The sequence below is a fragment of the Balaenoptera musculus genome, chromosome 4 (genome assembly GCF_009873245.2).
Source record: "Balaenoptera musculus isolate JJ_BM4_2016_0621 chromosome 4, mBalMus1.pri.v3, whole genome shotgun sequence".
Taxonomy (NCBI): Eukaryota; Metazoa; Chordata; class Mammalia; order Artiodactyla; family Balaenopteridae; genus Balaenoptera; species Balaenoptera musculus.
The window spans coordinates 60,436,260-60,458,925 of record NC_045788.1 but is presented as its reverse complement, the minus strand read 5'-3'; the positions used below and the strand labels follow the sequence as shown (position 1 = coordinate 60,458,925).

Here is a 22,666-nt window from a genome sequence, read left to right as displayed (position 1 = left end):
TGAGTTAGTACTTTTTCTAGGCAAGATCAACACTACAACTTGACTACTTGCATTGCATACTTCTTGGAGCACAGGTCTTCTTGCTGTTTGAATTTCTCTCCATAAAGGAGATATAAAACGAGAAGAAATAACTAGAAAGGAAAATTGTATTTTCTTAGTGATAGCAAATGGTAATACTCTGGTATGGATAAGTAAAAAAGCCTTAATTTTGTTGATATTCCTTATCATAAGGCTTCTCTGAAATATACATACAGTTATCCAAATCAAACAGAATCTGAACCAATTCTGAAGAGGTCTGCAAACCTAAACACTGTAAAAAAAATAATCCAATGAACACAGCGGGGGGAGGGGGAGGCCAGGTGTTTGGGCTATGGTTAACAAGTATGGTTTTATTATATAGTTGTATCTGGAGCACACTGAATGGATATTCCAAAATCAATTATTCAGGAGCCATATTATAGCTCTTTTCTACTTGGTTTTGGTTCCAGCAATGAATAGAAAAACTTTGAGCTCATGTTGGCATATAAAATTGGGATATAATGATAGAAAGCTTCAAATTAAAAGATAATCCATCAGTTCACTCTGGTTGCTTTAGCAAAGAACACGGCTCTCTTTTTTTTAAAACCATTCTACCTGCTAAGGTAACATAATTGATCTTTTCCTTTACCAGCCACAAGATCTTAATGCAATTCATACTATGTATCCACACATGCATCCCAGTATGTCACTATAGAAATCAAAATAAAACCCAGCCACTGTTACTCAGCAGGGGTCCTACACTTACAAAGACCTTGTTACACAGTTTATTGAACGTGCTCCTGTGTTGACTTTTATTAAAAATGTGAATCCATGCTGATGCGTATTTTTGGTAGCTTGTCTTAAGGATTTCATTTTAAAAAATATTCACCTCTTTATGTTAGTGACTTATTTCATGCAGTCAGTATAAATTGAACGTCTCCAGAAAAGAGGTGGAGTGCTACGTTAATTAGAAGTTCAAGGGCTGATTCCAAGGTTTATTCTAAATTCAGCTTTGTGGTCATGAGTAACAATGTAATCTCACCCTATTAGAAAATCTTTGAAATGACCCAAAGCCTTTCATGTACATACCAGAAATTAACCTGAATATTGAGGGAAAACAAATCAAAACAACCAACCAACCAAATAACCAATCAGAAGAGTATATAAGAAGTTATTGGCCAATAAATATTCTAGTCTGTAAGGAATGATTTTGAAGTGAAGAAGACCATAACATTTTTATTTGTTAAATATTACATAAGACATTTTTTGTATTACAGACTTATGTGGTGGTAGGTTTAGATGTGTAAGGATCTGGATAGGGACCACTATGATTCCTTTATGTTACTACCTAATATATCAGACAAAGAAATACAAGTACACAAATAATCTTACTAAATGATTTTGATGTCATTTCCTGGCATTTGCTTCATCCTCATCTCATCTGCTGCTAGAAATTACTAGAAGATGAAATGCTAAATGTTTTTAAATTAACCCTTTCCCATGATATGCTGCTTACTTATCTAATCTCCCTTTAACTTGATTTTAGTCCCTCCCCCAAACAATTCTCACTTAAAAGCGATTGGATAATGCAAATTTATTCTTACCTTACAATTTCTTCCATTTGTTGAGTTATTATCATTCGTCCCATGAATCTATCAAAGAATTCACTATGTTACAAAAAAACTAATGATACATTACTTATGACATCAATGGGTGGAAAATTTTAAGACAGTTCTGGCACTATTCTTAGATATGAAACAAAACCAATCTTTTGCATATATGAATGGTCGATATTCATGTTAGAAATTACAAAGGTAAATCAGTCATTAAGCTTTAAAAAATTAATATTCTTAGAGTCCCAGGGAGTGATCAGTGGTGCTGTTTGCCTTATCATCCTCTTCTGCTTCACCCCTTTCCCTTTCCTGAACTGCTTTGTGGAGGAGCAGTGTAAAGCCTTCCCTCACCATGAAGTGTGCTCCTTGCCATCTGCTGCATAATCTTCCTGGGCTTCGCAGATGATGTATTGAATCTGCACTGGCGCTATAAGCTGCTGCTGCTGCCCACAGCTGCCTCACACTACCTCTCCTCATGGTCTATTTCACCAACTTTGGCAACATGACCTTTTTGGTACCCAAGCCTTCTGCCCAATTCTTGGCCTGCATCTAGACTTGGGGATCCTGTACTATGTCTACATGGGGCTGCTGGCAGTGTTCTGTACGTGACCCTTGTCAACTTGCTACTTAAAGTCTATGGGTCCATGCATTAGAGAAACCTCACTCTGTTCCTGCTGCTGCTACACGTCATGGGCGGTGTTGTTACCTTCTCCAATGGGTACAAGCTTGTCCAACTCTTCTGTGATGTCTGATTCCCCTAATCCATTGCCCTTTGCTTCACAGCCTCCAGGGTTCCTGACTCAGGTTGACCTCTTCTGGATCAAGACTGCCTCTGGGCTCAGGCCTCTCCCACCCTTCATTCTCCTTCAGATTTTGTCCTCAACATTTCCTTTCCCCTGTGATTATTGACATCCTGGGCCTTTCTTGCCCTCTAATGACTACTGATTGGACTTTGCCTATGGCTTTCTTCAACTTGCCACTCTCCCCTCTCCATCCCATCTCTGCGACCTCCTAAGGTGGGATACTGTAGCTTTTATGCAGTTACCCACAACCCAAGGAATATTTTGGGCCTGGGGATACAGGACACAGGCTCCTGGCTGGGGATAAGGACACAGGCTCAAAGATGACTTGACATTTGACTATAAATTAAGTATTCTGATGATTAAGAGCAGACTGGGACGCCAGGTGTTCCAAATGGTGACATGAAAGTATTGTCTTTAAAAAAATAATAATAATATTCTTGCCATCTCTACTCCAGCTATGAGCAAACTAATGAATGAAAAAATGTTTTCAAAATGGCAATGCAAATGTAATATATTATTATTATTATCAGTTTGGTCATGATGAGACTTTATAATTGCTACACAGAGATGCATATATTATTTAGCTAACAATGAATGCTCATACATTTTTATCACAGTTTACTAAATAAAGACTCCGGTAACCAGAATCATTCATTCACTCATTCATGTACTTATTCATGCACTCATTTATCCAACAAATATTCACTGAGCAACTACTATGTGTGAATTACGTGCGGAGGGTAGAGTAGTAAGCAAAAAAACTATTAGTGACCTCCAGAGCTTCTTTAACTTTTGGTTTCCTGAAATTTAGAGTGAGTGGCCTGTTGTTATAATGAATTTTCATAGCCTGGCCTTTTCGTTCCAACGTCCACTACCAAAACAGCTCCATAGCACAAAGTCAACTCAAGTGAAAAATTACTTTCTATAATAGTGAGAGGTAAATTCTGAGTTGAAGCAAATTCTGGGCAGAGCCTCATGTTAATCATTTAACTATGCAAAGAAATATTAAGCATGACTTTCCAAATGTCCCCTATTATCCCTCCTGTTTCCAGGTCACAGATGCTTTACCCCTTGCAGACTTTGGATTCATTATTTCCTGCTAATCTCTTACTTCTTCTTCCTTCACCCTCCTGTATCAGGGAGAAGAACTGCTTTTTTTTTTTTTTTTAATATTTATTTTTTCGCCGTGCCACGTGGCATGCGGGATCTTAGTTCCCCAACCAGGGATCGAACCCGTGCCCCCTGCAGTGAAAGCATGGAGTCTTAACCACTGGACCGCCAGGGAAGTCCTGCTTTTTAATTATCTTCACTTAACGGAATTTTATGTAGCTCTGGTTTGAGCCTCAAACTTTGGATTTAGATTCAAAGAGCCAATTCAGCTGGTGACTCCTAGGCACTGTTCAGAGATAATGTGTGGTCAGTCTTTCAATTTTCCTGAGCCAAATGCCAACAAGAGACCTGTTCTCCTTCATTTTATCTGTCCCGTTATCCTTGATTCTAAAGCACTTCTTGTATTTGTTCATGCCAGTACCATGCTGGATTAACTCATTCTGCACTTTCCGTAGCCCTTTCTCCAAACCCACACTATGATTTGTTTCAAAATGGAAAAGAGCTTTATTATTCTTTACTGATTATAAAGACTAAATACACTCAAGTACACATACTTTATAAAATGATTCAGACAATGTAAAAAGACGACAAAAAGGAAATAACAATCATCAGTAATCCCACTACTCAAATAAAACATTATTAATATTTTGAGGTATGTTTTCCAGGCCTTTTTTCCATGCACATATAAATATGTATGTATCTTAAAAACAAATATGGGATCATATCATAAATACTGCTGGTAACATTTTCTCCCCACTTAACATGTCCTGTCAAAAATACAGATCCACATCATTACTTTTAATGGCCACACATAGCATTGTATTTTTGGGTCACTGCATAATTTATTTAAGTAATTCACTACTGACAGAAGCTTAGGTTTTTTTCCCAACTTATGGACAGTCTAAACAATATAGCCCTGAACAAGCCAGTGTACATATGTTTTCACATTTTCATTAAGATATATTTCTAGAAGCAGAATTTCATTATTTTGTTAGGAAAAATTCCTAGAAGTAGAACTGATGAGTTAGAGTCTACAAAAAATAAAGAGAATAAAAAGAATAAAAAAAAAGAACAAAAAGAGCAAAGGAGCCAAGGAAAGAGACTATGGAGAATACTGTGAAATAGGCACCTGCTAGAGTCTGTACCTAAACAGAAGACTCTCCTAGTTTGTATTTCTTCCAGTGGTTGGGCAGAGATAATTTCTTAACCATACTCTAGCCTCTCCTCAATAAGCTGTTAAAGTTTTTTAAAAGGAAATAATGTGGACTTCCCTGGTGGCACAGTGGTTAAGAATCTACCTGCCAATGCAGGGAACAAGGGTTTGAGCCCTGGTCCGGGAAGATTCCACATGCCACAGAGCAACTAAGCCCGTGCACCACAACTACTGAGCCTGAGCTCTGGAGCCCGTGGGCCACAACTACTGAGCCTGTGCTCTAGAGCCTGCCAGCCACAAGTACTGAAGCCCGTGCAGCCCGTGCACCTAGAGCCTGTGCTCCGCAACAAGAGAAGCCACCGCAATGAGAAGCCCGTGCACCACAACGAATAGCCCTCGCTCGCCGAAACTAGAGAAAAGCCCGTGAGCAGCAACAAAGACCCAATGCAGCCAAAAATAAGTAAATAAATAAATTTATTTTAAAAAAAAGAAAAAGGGAAATAATGTAACCACTGTTAACTAATAGGTAATTGGGAAGGAACTGACAATGTTCAAAGGAGAAAAATTAATAAACACAGAAAAATGTTCAGCCTTTCTTTTTTTTCTTTCCTTCATTTTTTTTCTTGGCCGTGCTGCATGGCTTGCAGGATCTTAGTTCCCCAACCAGCGATTGAACGCAGGCCCTGGGAGCGAAAGCGCCGAGTCCTAACCACTGGACTGCCGGGGAGCTCCCTGTTCAGCCTTTCTAGTAAAACAATAAATTAAAACTAGTTTTAAAACTATAAAACTATTATCTACAAAATTAGCAAAAATTTAAAAACTATAATACTTAATACTAGGGACTTCCCTGGTGGCGCAGTGGTTAAGAATCTGCCTGCCAATGCAGGGGACACCCGCGCACAGCAGAAGAGCCCGCGCACAGCAACGAAGCCCCAGCAGAGCCAAAAATAAATAAATAAATAAATTTTAAAAACACAAAAAACAAAACTTAATACTAGTAACATTTTGAAACAATAATAAGCCTCATAAACTTATACTTAGCTCATAGCAATAAAAATTAATCCAATGTTTTTGGAAAGTAACGTGTCAGTAGCTTTAATAAAGGCCAAATTCGATTAGGGTTTTAATCTAATAATTCCACTTTTGCAGCTCTGTCTGTTCTTAGGGAATAATGTAGTATTAGACTATAAACTCTAGGAGTCAGGAGCTATAACTGTTTCTTTACTGCTGCATTCCCAGTATCTAGCACTATGCCTCAGTTATTGGAGGCACTCAATATATGATGAATAAATGGGCAATAAAAATGTTCTCAAATCCTTTGATTAAGTAATACTGTGGAACTCTATCATTCATTTACTCATTCAACAGATATTTATTGAGTGTCTATTCTGTTCTAGGTATTTCAATTCCATAGTTAAGTGAATTTAACACACACTAATCTTAGTTACATATATCACAGAATTCAATAAAAGGAAGAACTTAAGTGCATAAAATTAAGTCCATAAAGATAGTTATGCTTTTTAACTGTCAACAAACATGTAGTAAGGCCTCCTATATGCCAGATCTGTTCTAGGTGCTTGGGATACCTCAGTGAACAAAACACACAAAGATGTCTGTCCTTGAGTTTACAATTTAGTTGGAGAAGGAGATAATAAGCAACAAACATAATAAATAAGTACATTACATAGTATACTAGAAGGTATTATGTGCTATTAAAAAAAAGCAGGAGAGGGTAAGAAGGATTAAGTCACAGTATTAAATAGTCAAAGTAGGTCTCACTGAAGAGGTGATTTAAGCAAAGACTAGAAGGTGGTAAAGGAGTTAGATAAAGAACAGCTAGTGAAAAGGTAAAAGTGGATATGGCATGTTCAAGGGAAAATAAGGAGGCCAGTGTAGCTGGAGGGTGAGGCAAGAGGGAGAAGGGTCAAAAATTAGATCAGAGATCAGTTGGGGATGGAGGCAATCAGTAAGATCATTATAAAGATATGAGTGAGACAGAAAAGCCATTGTAAGGTTTGGGCAGAGGAATGCCATGATCTGACTGACATTTAAAAAGGATGACTCTGGCTGCTTTTGTGAGAACAGACTGACTGCAAGGGAAAGAAGAGTAAAAGCAGAAAAACCAGTAAGGAAGCCTTTGATAGCAGTAATCCAAGCAGGAGATAATGCTGGTTTGGATCAATTTAGTAGCAGAGAAGGGGGTGAAAGATGGTCAGGTTCTGGATGTATTTTGAAGGTAAACCTATAAGATATTCTGATGGATTGGGATGAGATGTGGGAGAGGAGGTGACAAGAGGTGAGCGGAGAGGGGATGAAGGAGTCATGGCTGACTCCAAGGTTTCTGGCCTGAACAACTGAAAAGATGGACTGTCATCAGCTGAAATGGGAAAGGCCGTTAGCATAAAAACTTCTGGAGGAAAGATCAGGAATTCAGTTTTCAAAATGATTCATTTGAGATTTTTACTAAATATCCAAGTGGAATTGTGGAACAGGAAGTTGGATATAAGAATCTGAAGACTAGGAAAGAAATCTGGGATTGAGATATAAATTTGGAGTCATCAGCATATAGATGGTCTTGAAAGCCATCAGCCGGGATGAGATCACAAAGAGTGAGTTCAGATAGTGAAAGGTATAGGTAGAGGAGGGAAGAGGACTGAGGATAGTCCTGGGGCACTCTAACATCAAGAAGTCAGAGAGAAGAGGAGAAATCAGCCAAAGAGATTGAGAAGGAGGGACTACTGAAGTAAGAGGAAAATCAAGAGAGGGAAATGTCCTGGAAGCCAAGTGAACAAGTTGTACCAAAGAGGAGGGAATGATGAACTATCTAACTACTAGATTCTGAGTTCATGAACTTATATGTAATAAGGTGTCATGCAATATATCTAATAGCAAAACAATGGAAGAGTTAAGTATGGAAAGACTGGGGAACCGTTAGGTTCTAGTACATTCACTTAGACTATTAAGCAGCCATTAAAAAAGATCATTAAGAATACTGTGCAGTAAGATGGAAAATACTTTTAAAAAACCCAAAGGCAATCCATATTCTTTCAAGAAATATTAGAAAATATGGAGAATAAAAAAGGTGATTAAAAAGCAGCTGAAATCCTACCACCAAGAAATAAGTACTAACATTCTGACATGTAATTCCTCTAGGTTTTTCTTTCTCTATATACCTATTTATTTTTTCTATCTAACTACTTAACTACCTATCAAATACACATACATACACATTTCTTTTTATATAATTGGGATCATATGAGACTACAGCTCTATAACATTTTATTCAATATTGTATTTCAGTATGTTCCTATGTCATTAAATTCTTTGAAAGCATCATTTTTATTACCTACCTAATTCATCTTACATCTATACCATAAAGCCATTTAAGCATTCCTCCTACTTGGACATTAAAAATGCTTTCAATATTTCCCTTATAAATAGCATATAGTATAGTAAACTGAAAAAATACAGTTAGAGATACATAAAATATCTTTACAGCTGTGAGTTCCTCAAGGATGGAAACTGTGCTTATTAATCTTATTTATCACTTATCATAATGAGCACAAAGGTGCTCAACAATAATTTGTTAAATGAATGAATAAAAACAGCAATAAAAATTTTAAAGTAATGGTATAATTATGAGTTATTTTTCTATTACAAAAGTCTTCTGTAGTAATTATATTACATTTGTATTTAAAAAAAAATATACTTTCAGTAAGGAAGAAGAAAAGAGAAAATAAAGAGGAACACCTTATATTTAACAGTGAATTATTTATTTAAAAAAAATTTTTTTTAAACTTTCTCCCCATTTTCCAAATAATGTAAAACCACCCACCAAAGCATTAGTTACATTTGATCTCATATTAATCTTATGCTTTCTTAATGCTGCATCATTTTCTAGTTTTTAATACTAATCTTTTAATAATTCACCCTTGTCTGAGACTTGGAAATAACAGCAATAGAGAACTCTTAAAGTACTAAATTCTTCACAGTTAAATCTATCTTATAATTTAAATGCTCTTAAAGCATAGAACTCCAAATTTTTACAGTTAATTGGAAAACACCGTATTGTATCCATATTTGACTTTGATGAAAATGCAAGATCTTTATAATATCACAGAGAAAACTCCATTATAAATATATGGATCCAGAATAAAGATATGTAAGAGATCTGAAAAATCCAATGACTAGTGATAAGATTTTAAAACATTTCAACCAACAAATGGAGATGGAGAATATGACAAGAAGCTGAGGGTAATTTTTACAATGTGGTTATAATTTATATTCTATCACCAGTTATTGAGTAAAAATGAGTAGTTTCTCATGGAAGTCTTTAATAATAAAAAGTTGTTTCCATTCCATAGACCACAAAAATTAGCATAGCACTCACTGAAAGATGACTTATACTGTATTAATATTTAGTAAATTGTAATGTTAAAAGGAGTTAGCTCCTACTGAACACAAAGACATGGCCCTTGCCTTCATGGAGCACATATATACACACGCACGCACACACGCACACCGTTAGATTATTTTCTTCGAAGGAAATAATCTTATTTCTGTTGTAACTACTACTATAAAGTTTATTGCTATTGTTATAAAGCCAATTCATACCAAAGTAGAAGGTAATAGGAAAGAACATGTGAATAAAAGCATGGCTTTTGAATTAATACTTTGGCTTAGAATTCTGGCAAATTCTGCTTTTAGCTTTTTTCCCCTTTAACAGATCTCCCACCTTGCTCCCCCCAATAATGTCAATTAGCTAACTAACTCAGTGCACGTTTATCATTGTAAAAACGAAATCTGTAAACAGAACTTAAAATGAGTATGGTGATTATCACACCATACCTGTACAAGTCTGCTTCTGGTTGCTGACATTCTATCACAGCTATAAGAGTGTCCAAATTGGCAACTGTTTGTAATACTGCTGTTTCTGGAACTGCCACATGGGTCTGAAAAAAAGAAAAATTAAATCACACAGTTTTGAGATCTACATGGGACTTTAGATAACATTTATTTCAAACCTCTTTTACATATGAAATCACAGCATTCTGTAGCTGAGATCACTTAGCTAGATGGCAGAAGAGAAAGAAGAATGTAAAATAACAAGTAGTAAAAGGAGCTACTGTGATTACCTGTCTACAGAGGACATTTGCATACCAGGAAATTAAGTCTGTGTTAACAGTCATTACTGCTCTAAGTTTATTATAAAAAATTTAATAGGGGGAAAAAGTGAATCAAATAAAATCCTTGATTGTATTAATACTTTGAAAATTGAGAAAAATGTAAATGTGTCCCCTATCTAAAAAAGCACCAATGTATTAGAAGATTACTTTTTTCCTAAAAACACTTTTCACTTTTCTTAAACTTGACTAAATTATGTGAGGCTATCCTTGAAGTAAATGTATAATAACATTATTTCTTTAAAAAAAACTTAACTTTTGAAAAGTTTCAGTAATTGAAAACATTTCTCCTTTATCAGGTCAAACTTTATTACCTTAACCAAAGGAAAATATTACTATAATCCAAAGACATTTTGTTCACCAAGAGCTACACTCAAACATAAGCATGTGCAAACCTTCAGGTTAGTTTCTCCATCCAAGCTAGCAGTTGTAACGTGACAAGAACCATCAAGTCGATCTGAGGACAGAAGCACCAAATCTGCAGGGAAAATTTCATCTTTGGCTACTCGAACAATATCACCCACCTATGAAGAATTTTGGGGAAAAGTGGATATACAGATTTTAAAAGGCAAGGACTTAATTTTATTGAGTTCTAAACAAGTGGTCTATCATAATATTTTAATGTAGGAAAGCAGACTTTTAACTAAAACATAATCAGAGAATTTGTGATTTCAAAATGTAATTGATTTCTATTATTTACTAAGTGCATACCCGAATGTTTTTTGATCTAGTTTTTACAAGGCCACCACTTCGAACAACATAAACAGGAGCTCCATTAACTTCATTATCTGAGTTATGTCTTAACCAATCTTCATATCCCTGTAAACATCAAAAGAATAAAAAATGCCCCTCTTAGTATTAGAAGATACTTTTTATCAAATGAGAAAAAGAAACATAAAAACTTCCCCCAAACATTTCATTCATTAGAATTACGTTAGGCTATTCTGACTCAGGTATTTGACATTCATCACTACTAGAAACACTCTCTTCTCTTGGTTTTCATCACATACATGTTCCTGGTTTTCATACTATCTCTCTAGTTACTCCTCCTCAGCTTCCTTATGGGAGGCTCCTTCTATGTCACCTTAATGGGCCTTTTTTTTCACCGTTCACTTTCTCACTACCAGATTTCTTCTATCCCTGTGTCTTCAAAAAGTTCTGAAATTTAGGGACTTCCCTGGTGGTGCAGTGGTTAAGAATCTGCCTGCTAATGCAGGGGACACGGGTTCGAGCCCTGGTCTGGGAAGATCCCACATGCCGCGGAGCAACTAAGCCCGTGTGCCACAACTACTGAGCCTGCGCTCTAGAGCCCACAAGCCACAACTACTGAGCCCACGAGCCACAACTACTGAAGCCTGTGCACCTAGAGCCTGTGCTCTGCAACCAGAGAAGTCACCGCAATGAGAAGCCCACGCACTGCAACGAAGAGTAGCCCCCGCTCGCCGCAACTAGAGAAAGCCCGTGCACAGCAACAAAGACCCAACGCAGCCAAAAATAAATAAATAAAAATAAATAAATTTATATTAAAAAAAGGGAAACATAAGCATTTCACAAAGAATCTTTGATTAAATGTTAAAGAGTGGCAATTTAAAAAAAAGATTTATTTATTTTTTTTTTATTTGCTTGCACTGAGTCTTAGTTGCGGCAGGCGGGCTCCTTAGTTGTGACTCACTAGCTCCTTAGTTGCGGCATGCACGTGGGATCTAGTTCCCTGACCAGGGATCAAACCCAGGGCCCCTGCATTGGGAGCGTGGAGCCTTATCCACTGGAAATGACTTATGCTATTTTAGAGAAAATTCAAGAACTCAGAGGTATAGCACAAGTATAGATAATGGAATGATATCTAAGAGATAACATTAAGTGATAAAAGTAAGGTACAGAATGTGTTGTAGTCTATGCTATCATTTGTGAAAAATATATGCTTACTAATGTGAACACTTTGTATAGATACCTGGACTAATGTACAAATAATGGCTCCCTCAGGGGAGGAGAACTAGGAGACTAAGGGATAGGAACATAAGAGACTTTTACTATATGTTATTTTATTTATTTATTTATTTATTTATTTAAATATTTATTTGGTTTACAATAGCCAGGACATGGAAGCAACCTAAGTGTCCATCAACAGATGAATGGATAAAGAAGATGTGGCAGATATATACAATGGAATATTACTCAACCATAAAAAAATGAAATTGAGTTATTGGTAGTGAGGTGGATGGACTTAGAGTCTGTCATACAGAGTGAAGTAAGTCAGAAAGAGAAAAATAAATACTGTATGCTACATACATATGGAATCTAAAAAAAAAAAGGTTCTGAAGAACCTAGGGGCAGGACAGGAATAAAGACGCAGACGTAGAGAATGGACTTGAGGACATGGGGAGGGGGAAGGGTAAGCTGGGACGAAGTGAGAGAGTGGCATGGACATATGTACACTACCAAAAGTAAAATAGATAGTTAGTGGGAAGCAGCCGCATAGCACAGGGAGATCAGCTCGGTGCTTTGTGACCACCTAGAGTAGAGGGGTGGGATAGGGAGGGTGGGAGGGAGGGAGACGCAAGAGGGAGGAGATATGGGGATATATGTATATGTATAGCTGATTCACTTTGTTATAAAGCAGAAACTAACACACCATCGTAAAGCAATTATACTCCAATAAAGATGTTAAAAAAAAATTATTTGGCTGTGCTGGGTCTTAGTTGCGGCATGTGGGATCTTCGTTGCAGCATGCAGGACCTTTAGCTGTGGCATGTGGGATCTAGTCCCCTGAACAGGGACTGAACCCAGGTCCCCTGCATTGGGTGCACACAGTCTTAACTGCTGGACCACCAGGGAAGTCCCTATATGTTATTTTATACTGTTTCCATTTTTTTAAAATATGTGCATCTATTACCTAAAAATATTATAACATTATAAAATATAAAATAAATACTAAAGATTGCTCTGAAGGTCTATGTTTTTCAGGGAGAATCCTTTTGGGAAAGCATTTTTAAGACACAAATTATGTTGGCTCAATTTAAGATGAGGTATGTCAATTTTAGAGAAATTTAATTGAGAGTCAAAATACTTTTCCTGAAACTGTCAAAAAGCATACTTTTATAGTCAGATGACATCAATAAAGCAATAATTTTAAAATTATCTTTTTCTGAAGTTATCATTCCATTTACTTCCATTGACAAATTTAAACTAAAACAAAAATGTATTAGAAATCTTTGGCTTATAAGTACAAATGAAAGAGTATCATTACATACAATCTATGATACAAAATAGACTGCTTTTTCACAAGAGCAGTCATAAGCAGATTTACTTAGGGTTTTTTTATTTTGATTTTTTAAAAATTTGTTTTGTTTTGTTTTTAGCAGTTATACAGCGATTTTATAGTGCAGGGATTTCAAGTGCTAACATAATTTCTGATTTTTCAACTGAAAACTCTAGAGACCGTTTCTTGATGTTTCCTACCCTGGAAAATGTTGCTTCCCTTGATTCTTCAGACTCTTGTTGTTCTGCTTTTTACATTCCTAATTACCTTTCATATCTTGCTTACTATTATTCTTTTGTGTAGATACATTTGTCTCCCCAAATCCAAATATATATCAGCAACAACTCTAAACAGTTGGGGAGGCATACAGTTAAAATCTTTTTAAACACAAGTTTACAAACTATAATTCATCCTACATGTCACTGCCAGATATGTCACTGCCAGATTAAGCTTTCCAAAACACTGTTTTAATTCACTATCCTGTTCAAACTCCTCCTGATAACTCTCCAAGAGTCTTCCAGCCTCTTTAATTTAGTACCAACATCCATTTCCAGTATGTTATCTTTTAGTACATTCCTACACAGGGTCAAACATTAGTCAGATATGTCAGTCCCTAAAATAGGTCTTGCCTTTTCCTCCATTTAAGCCTTTGCTCAAGTTGTTTGTTTCTATCTCACCTTCTTTACCAACTATCATTTTATCCATATTCCAAGTCTCATCTCTAATAATATTTCTTCCATGAAGCCTTCCTTGATTATCCAGATGAAGTGTTCCATCCTTTCTCTGAATACCTACAGCTCACTGGCTCTTTCTATGATCTTATTAAACTATAATTATTTTTGTATTTGGTCTTGCCTTCTCTACTTCATACGTTTTAAGCTCATACAGGACAAAGATTATGATATTTACCAGAGCACTATATCTTGCATTACACAACTAAAGAGAAGACAATATGCAAATATAGTTGGAAGAAGTTAAAAAAAAAAAATCTAACAACTTCATTCATATTAAAGTATAAACCAGGGCAAGAAGTATTACAACATTTAACATTGCCTTAAAAATATTCAAGAGATTCATTCATTCATTTATTCACCTATCAAACAAATATTTACTGAAGGCCAAATATGTGCACAACCTTGTTCTGGTCACTGGTAATAAACTAGTAATATAAAACAAAGTCTCTGCCCTCATTGAACGAAACATTCAAATGAAGACGACAAACTAATGAATAAGCATTTATTCAATAGAACCATAGGCAGGCAAAAATGATATGAAGCAAAAAAGACCAGAGCAGCAAAGGAGAGAGTGACACAGAGGTCAGGAAAAGCCTAAGATATCCAAGTGGAAACAGTTGTATTTCCAAGCACAAAAAGTTGTATATGTGTGTCTGGAGTTCAGAGCATAGTTTCAGGATACATGTAAATTTGAGACCCATCAACATATAAATGGTACCTTAAGCCACTAGATTGGAAGAAATCACCAAAAAGGAAACTATATATAGAAAAGAGGTCCAAGGGACAAATGTGTGTTACTTTGATGAAATAAATGACATCTACAAAGCCAAGTAAATATGTAATTGCATTAAGGGATGTGGATGCTTACTGACTAAGAGGAATTCTCATCTCCAACAGAACACCGAATATAGGGAAATCAAACTTAGAACAGTAGCATGATATTCTGACACACTAGATAAATAATGTAACTGTTAATCTACAGACTCCCCTTACCCTTATCATGTAAGTAATAAATATACTACATCTCAGAATTATAAAATGTTTTCCAATTTTGTTTCCATGTCAATTTATACCTTATCCCTAAATCTTATATAATGAATATTTATCATACTGACACAAGAAAATTCAAATTAACTCCCTTTCAGGAGGAAGGGTTCAGTTCTGTATAATTGAGCCTCTGGTCCAATATCTTCTCAAAGATATTTTGAGAAGTGGTAGTATGTAAACATGACATTTCTAGGAATTTTTAAACTTCTTACTTGTCATGTTTATCCAATAATACTGTTTTTCTATACCTACATTTTAATATCAATTCAAGATCTGGTTGAAGCTATTTCCCCTAGAGTACTACTTTACATAAAAATCGACCTCACCAGAGGAAGTTGTAAAAAGTAGGAAAGCACTATATAATTTTTATTCAGAAATGTTCATGCCAGAAGTACATGTTCCACTCCTTATAAACATATCCCCTTTGAACTGTATTTCCTTTAAATACGACCAAACTCTACAAAGATGATTATAATAATTAATCTGTTTCATATATGAATTGGTTTGTACATATAAAATGCTTGTTTTTGGATGCTTCCTAGGTGTATCAAAGGAACGACATATTTTAACAATTGTAATCATCCCATCAGTCACCAGGTACCTGATAACGATGGCTTAACTCAGTTTAATTTTACCATAGGCAGAATCAAATAAATTTCTTCTTATGAAAATTATTTTCACAACAATAAATCTTACTTTGGAGTGGAAATATTAAGCAACTTCTGAATGACTTGGGAGAAAAAAAACAATACAAAGTATTTCATACCTGCTTTATGGCAGTTACTGTTATCACAAAGAATAACGGAAGTCCACTGGTAATTGGACTGGTAGGTGTATCAATCATAAGCTGCATTAAAAAACAGAGAAGGCAGAGTACATTTTATATTGTACACATCACACTATTAACATCTAGAATCTCATAATTATTGGGAAATCTGAAAACATTATACAAAACATGTATCATGGTCCAGATGAAAAAATAACATGAGAGAGAGACTACGCAGTGAGTGTAGTTTAGTTCACAGTTTCACAAGTTCACTTTGATGGCTTTTATATGGGGTTAAGAATATCTAAATGTATTGCATACCCACAAATACTGCTAGAGTGGACTCAGTCTCTGCTTTCGTAACAGAGTACTTAAGGTCTTCCTCGGTATTTGCCTTGGAGGGGAGCTATAGCTGCTCAGAATCTCATTTCACATTTCTTTGCCCATCCTGAGAAATGCTGTAAAGTCTGTCAGTTTTTACCCAGGGATCCAGAATAAACTCACCACTTAGGGAGAGAGAACAAGAAATGGGACTAGGGAAAGGGTTTCTTTCTACAAGCGATACTGTTACACCTAGCGGAGCCAGAAGGGTACAACTTGGAAAATGCTGCTGCAATTATCTAAATAATACAACTGAGATTTCAATAAACTGCTGGAGAAGAAATATTTGCAGTAATTGTATTTGGTTATTTAGAACATGGGTCTAACGATTTATTAATATTCCTTTACTCTGGGTAGGCCAATTAAATTTGTTCTACTCCACACACAAGCTGAATTCCTGATCTTAGCTAGTAATTTCACAAATGCATGTTACAGGGACATAGTAAGTATAAATTTCTCATTTTTCCAACTAAACCAAGCTGAAGTTCTATTGATGAAAAAAAATCAGAAGTTCCTTTTCTGTTCATGAAGCAAAGCAATTAAAAAAAAAAGTTTCCTCAAGCTTTACAGTGACTACTTCACAAGTTTTTTTTCTTTTCAAAGCCCAGGTTCTATGGAGAGAAAAGTTCAGAGTTTATACAAAAATTCAATGCCACACTGGAGGAGACTGCCAAGGTATTATCAGAAAAGAATAACCTCTTTAAAAGAAAATGACAATCACTTAGTTTAAATCTTGATTTATACTCAAGTTTCATAAGCTTATCTCTTGATATTTTGACATTAGGAAAAAAGCACAATGTGAAAATCAAGAAACTGTCAAACAGCTTATAATGAACATAGATTTAGCTTAAAAAATAGTCTCCTGGAGAAAAATCAATATTCATTTTAAGAATATAATTCTTAAAAATTATAATTAAAAAAATTTTTAAATAAAAGTAAAATTTAAATTAAAAAAAAGAAAAGCCAAAGAAAGATTTACTTTGTACAAAGATGGTTCCATAGGCAGTAATGTGCCAAAAACATGTGCTGTATATTAAAAGCCAAAATATTTATGTCCGAGGCAGAACATCTGAAAGGATGATGTTATTTTCTTGGCTTTGATTATGATTATCAGCACCATAGCAATCAGTGATAAAACGAAATACAATTAATCTTAAAATTCATTGGCTATTTTTCAGACATCTTGATGCGGTTTAAATCATTGTATTCAGTGAATACAATGTGGAAGCCCTGCAAAAAAAAAACAATGGTCCCACAGTCAAATGATTTAGAATGAAATATAACTTTTCCCTGAAGATATACTTTTAGAACCCATGTCTATAAACTTAACAATTTATGAAGTGATAAAGCTTACCTGAACCAAAAATATAATAAGAAAATAAAAGTTTGCCACTCTTCTGAATTGTTCAAATAAATTTTTTGGAACAAAATTCCACACAGTATACTAAAAAAAAAAAAGAAAAAAAAAAGAAAAAAAAAGATCAATAAGTTAATATTTTAAAATAATATATACTATATACATATAATAACAAGAAAAGTAGTATCAGATTTACTAAGCCCTTAGACAAATTCATGTAACTCTCAATGCTACAAAAACTATCTGGTTTTTAGAGTTTCAGGGCTTTTATTCTAATTTTTTCTGTCTCTTACTATTTATTGGCAATTTTAGTATAATTTTTAAAAATGAGATAAACTGGAACCCATCAATTTTGCTATTAAATTCTTGGTTTTTTAGAAGTTGGAGATGGCAGATCTAAAATAATATTTTAATAATTGATTTTGGATTTTGGTTACACAAGACTGAACCTAATGCTGAAGATGAAGTAAGAGTTGATAGAAATGCTAACAGTGGATTCAATTTATTTTAAATTTTATTAAATTTATATTATATTATATTTATGTATTTATTTTATATTTTATTTATTCAGAAACAGAGGAAATGGTATAATTATTCAGTTATTCCGTTAAGCGTGGGATATGGAAAAATAACCTAGAATGTGAAAAAGATTAAAAATTACTTTAGATAAGTGATCACTGGTATAACCATCAAGAAAATCTCATAAAGGATATGAAAATCTGTCACAATGTCAATTTTTAAAGACAGTAGAGTATAATGGTTACGAACATAGATGGTAAAGGGTTAAACTGCTGTGGCCTAAATCCTAATCCAAGGTCATTTAGTGACCTTGGACCTAATCTCTTTGTACCTCACTTTGTGCCTCTATAAAATGAGGACAATAATAACAATCATACTGTATAGGGTTGTTATAAAAATTAAATGAGCTAATATATTTATGAAGCACTTACAACAGACCCTGGCTCATATTAACTGCTGTGTGTCTGTTGTTACATTATTAATCAGTTTATAAGCCTATAATGCTGTATTATGGGGGCAGGGTAATATCGTACAAATTTTACTTGTGCCACTCACTATTCACAACACAACTTTATGCATGAAACAGGGAAACACTTCACAGCACTGTTACTTTACCCTATGTCCATTCTCTCAGTAGAATGTAAGATCCCTAGAGACATTGTTTTATTTACTGCTCTATTGCAGTTACACTAGAGCACACAGTTAGAGATCAAAACTTTAGCAGAATAGATAAATAAATAAATATGGTTGGAAAAAGAATTTTTTTTCCAGATAACTCTCCTGATGTCAGGCAATAACCACTGGTCAATTCAACTACTGACCAATAACCATTGGTCAATTCAACTATTGACCAATAACCACTGGTCAATTCAACTATTGACCAATAACCATTGGTCAATTCAACCACTGACCAATTCAAGATTTTCTCTGGTGCAATGGAAGACGGTTCTAATTTCTGAATTTTGGTATGTCAGAAATTTACTTCTTAATCAGTTTTTTCCTCTTCTTTTTTTTTGGCTGCGCTGTGCGGCTTGCAGGATTTTAGTTCCCTGACTAGGATTGAACCCGCGTCCTCAGTAAGAGAGGAATCCTGACCACTGGACCACCAGGGAATTCCCTTAATCAGTTTTTTGAGACCTCAAACATCCTTTCACATATGAACAATTTTATAAATACAGTTAGGGTCCCAGAAGAGCCCACAAAAGCCTATTTGACCCAAGGGTATATAGAGAATAGTACAATGCCTAACACCTTCCTTTCTTAGGTGAAATTATATTTTCAGTTCTAATCTGGGATACCTGCAACATATTTACCTGTGGTAGTGGTAGCACCAGTGGCTCTAGAATCTGGGATTGGGAACTATGTTCAAGGCTCTAGAGAGAAGAGAGGTAGAGACTTCCTGGAACCAGAAGAAGTCAGTGCTCAATGTGTGCATATGAGGTGGTAATTCTGGGTCAAACCATCGCCAGTTGATCTTCACTGGGGTAAAAAGGCAGTTGTCCCTACAGGGGTCATAGTATTTCCATGCAACTTCCTCAGCACCAGATCAAATGTATAAAACTTTACAGGAATTAACTTGACGATGTTCTATGTTTTACATCAATCTATGTAATAGTGACAATATATTTTACCTTTCAGAATCTTGAAAAGAGCAACTATATAAGTTGGTAATAAAGTAAATTGGTTTCAGGATGCTTTCTTTGGCTAGCTCAATAATACAATGGAAAAAGTGAGAATAAATAAAAATTTCTTAAGAAAGCTAGCTTACAAATGTTAGGAATTATTGTTTTTGGGTTTTCTGAAATACAAACATTAATAGATTGAATGAGTCTAAATTCTGCGTTTGTCCTGTCACACATAGAGGAGGCACTCTAGTAGAATAATATTAAGACACATGAAAAAACTTCTAAGAAAAATAATTCATTATGCTTTAAAATTCTTTTAATTATTATGTAATAACAGTCAAGAAAAATGAACTAGAAGTATACCTTCTCTATAGCTATGTATACAACTTTATCATTGACTTTTTTCCTCCTAAGGTCTGACGTTAGTAAGAAAACGAAAACATGGTCATAAACTTAAACCTTCTGCAAGGAAATTTTTTTTTTTAACATCTTTACTGGAGTATAATTGCTTTACAATGGTGTGTTAGTTTCTGCTGTATAACAAAGTGAATCAGCTATACATATACATGTATCCCAATATCCCCTCCCTCTTGTGTCTCCCTCCCACCCTCCCTATCCCACCCCTCTAGGTGGTCACAAAGCACCGAGCTGATCTCCCTGTGCTATGCGGCTGCTTCCCACTAGCTATCTATTATACATTTGGTAGAGTATATATGTCCATGCCACCCTCTCACTTCATCCCAGCTTACCCTTCCCCCTCCCCATGTCCACAAGTCCATTCTCTACGTCTGCATCTTTATTCCTGTCCTGCCCCTAGGTTCTTCAGAACCATTTTTTTTCCTTTTTTTTTTTTGATTCCATATATATGTGTTAGCATATGGTATTCGTTTTTCTCTTTCTGACTTACTTCACTCTGTATGACAGACTCTAGGTCCATCCACCTCACTACAAATAACTCAATTTCGTTTCTTTTTATGGCTGAGTAATATTCCACTGTACATATGTGCCACATCTTCTTTATCCATTCATCTGTCAGTGGACACTTAGGTTGCTTCCATGTCCTGGCTAGTGTAAACAGAGCTGCAATGAACACTGTGGTACATGACTCTTTTTGAATTATGGTTTTCTCAGGGGATATTGCAAGGAAATTTAAATTTAAGATAAGGAAGTTACTATAGCAAATTAAATTAAAGACATATCATGCATCTACAATGTGTAAGACACACTATAAGAGGAACAAAGAGAAGAAGTTTAATTTAAATAGAGGCGATTAAGAACAATGTATCAATAGCTATATTCAAAGATAAAGTAAAAGAAGGAATAGACAAAGAATTCAATGGGAAGGCAATTCAAGAAGTCAATGAGAAAGAAAAATTTAATGAAGGAGGTCACATTTGACAGGGGCTTTAAGAGAGGAACACTCAGCAGACTGAAAATAGGGGGCAAACAGAGGGAGAACATTTCAGGAAGGAAAGACAGAATGAACGAAGGCAGCGAGGAGGGAAGTTGATCGTGGCTTTGTGGGATAGAAGATATACAGTCTGAAAGGAGTTTAGGGGAAAAATAGGGGAGTAGAAAGCCAGTAAAAAGGGAACAATGAGAAGCCAGCTTCATTTATGGTCAGGAAAAAAAAAAGACACTGTCTATATAAATATCTACGTTCTTGAAATTGTGGTCAAAAACATGAAATATACATTCTCTGCAAAAACATATAATCTACATTTAAAAAACTGCAGTTATCAATACAAAATCATAGCAAAGGCACAGTGGTAGGGAAGTTCATGGAATAGCAGGTAATCTGGTTTGGAAGTTTAAAAAAGTGGTAGTGGAATAATAAGGAAGTAATAAGGGAGTAATGAGAAAGACAGTCTCCATGTGTGTGAAAAAAGGGCAATGTTTATTTAAATATCTACATTTTTGAAACTGTGGTCAAAAACATTAAACCTCATACTGCTGCATATAAAAAGTCATACAAAGATAGTTAATCTCAGAAGTTCTCCAGGACACTCAGCTTCCAGTATTTGCAGACTGTGAACTCCTAGCAGATAAGAATTATGAAAACTAGATTAAAACAAACTATTTAAAACCCTGGAACATGTCCAAAATATAGACAGAAACTGGAAGAGAGTTTAATTTCAAAAAAATTACAAATGGAAGGAGTATGAATGATAAACTATGGCTTCTTAGCCTAAAGATAATATCCAACTCTCACAGCTATAGCAGCCAAACAGTGGGGGAAAACTACCCCCTTATCAACAAAATATCACAGAGATTCAGAGTTCAGGGCTAGAAAAGTGGCTGCAAATTGATGGGAAAATACTGATCGCGAAACCATGCAAGGAAAATGACCCAAATTCAGGACATAAACTATCCAAACCTAGGCTGACAGCTAAACTATGCACTAAAAAGGAAATGAACTAATGATACTGATACTTGCAACAACAAGGATGAATCTCAAGAGTACTGTGTTAAGTGAAAAGAAGTCAGACACAAAAGACTCCTACTGTATTGACTGTATTTATATGACATTCTGGAAAACACAAAACTATAGTTAAAGAAAGCAGATCAGCTGCTAGTGCTAAAGGTGAGGAGGAGTGGGACTGGCTACTAACTTTTTGGAGTGACAAATATATTCTGTATCTTGATGACGGCGGTCACATGTTACACATTTGTCAAAACTTATCAAATTATACACTTAAAATTAGTGAATTTTATTGTATATAAATTATACCCAGTGTTTTAAAATTTTTTTTCAAGAAGGACTTTTATTTCTTGCATCACTTACTAAGAACTGTATCATTAATCTAAAGCTCCTCTATTACCCTAGATTCTGATATTTCCCCTTCCTGCCCTCTACTTTAGAACCACTGTCCAAAATGAGATGTCAGTAATGGGTGTGTTGCATATGTAAATAATGCAAAGGCTGGAAAAAAGGAACAGGGAAAAGGAACCATTGGCCTAAAACAACATCTTTAAGAAAAATGAGATCAGGATTAGAGAGAAAATATTAGTCGCCCTGGAAGAGAGGGAAGGAGCAATACAAAGATGCTTCTTAAGGTGGTCTATTAAGCAATAGCTATGCTCAGAGAGAACTTTAC

General features: G+C 35.2%; 1 protein-coding gene across 7 annotated transcripts in view; it reads right to left on the bottom strand.

Annotated features, from left to right (window-relative positions):
• The window catches only part of ATP11B (ATPase phospholipid transporting 11B (putative)), a 128,190-nt gene that overhangs the window by 80,586 nt on the left and 24,938 nt on the right, over positions 1 to 22,666 (bottom strand). For 4 of the 7 annotated variants that reach the window (XM_036851894.1, XM_036851895.1, XM_036851896.1 and 1 more), the window contains exons 3-8: positions 17,422 to 17,511; positions 15,687 to 15,767; positions 10,592 to 10,699; positions 10,276 to 10,404; positions 9,546 to 9,649; positions 1,623 to 1,670 (exon numbers count right to left, since the gene is read on the bottom strand). In XM_036851894.1, the coding sequence (XP_036707789.1) occupies positions 1,623 to 1,670; positions 9,546 to 9,649; positions 10,276 to 10,404; positions 10,592 to 10,699; positions 15,687 to 15,767; positions 17,422 to 17,511 (560 nt within the window). The remainder of the gene's footprint in view (positions 1 to 1,622; positions 1,671 to 9,545; positions 9,650 to 10,275; positions 10,405 to 10,591; positions 10,700 to 15,686; positions 15,768 to 17,421; positions 17,512 to 22,666) is intronic. The other 3 variants (XM_036851897.1, XM_036851900.1, XM_036851898.1) reach the window with 2 other exon arrangements.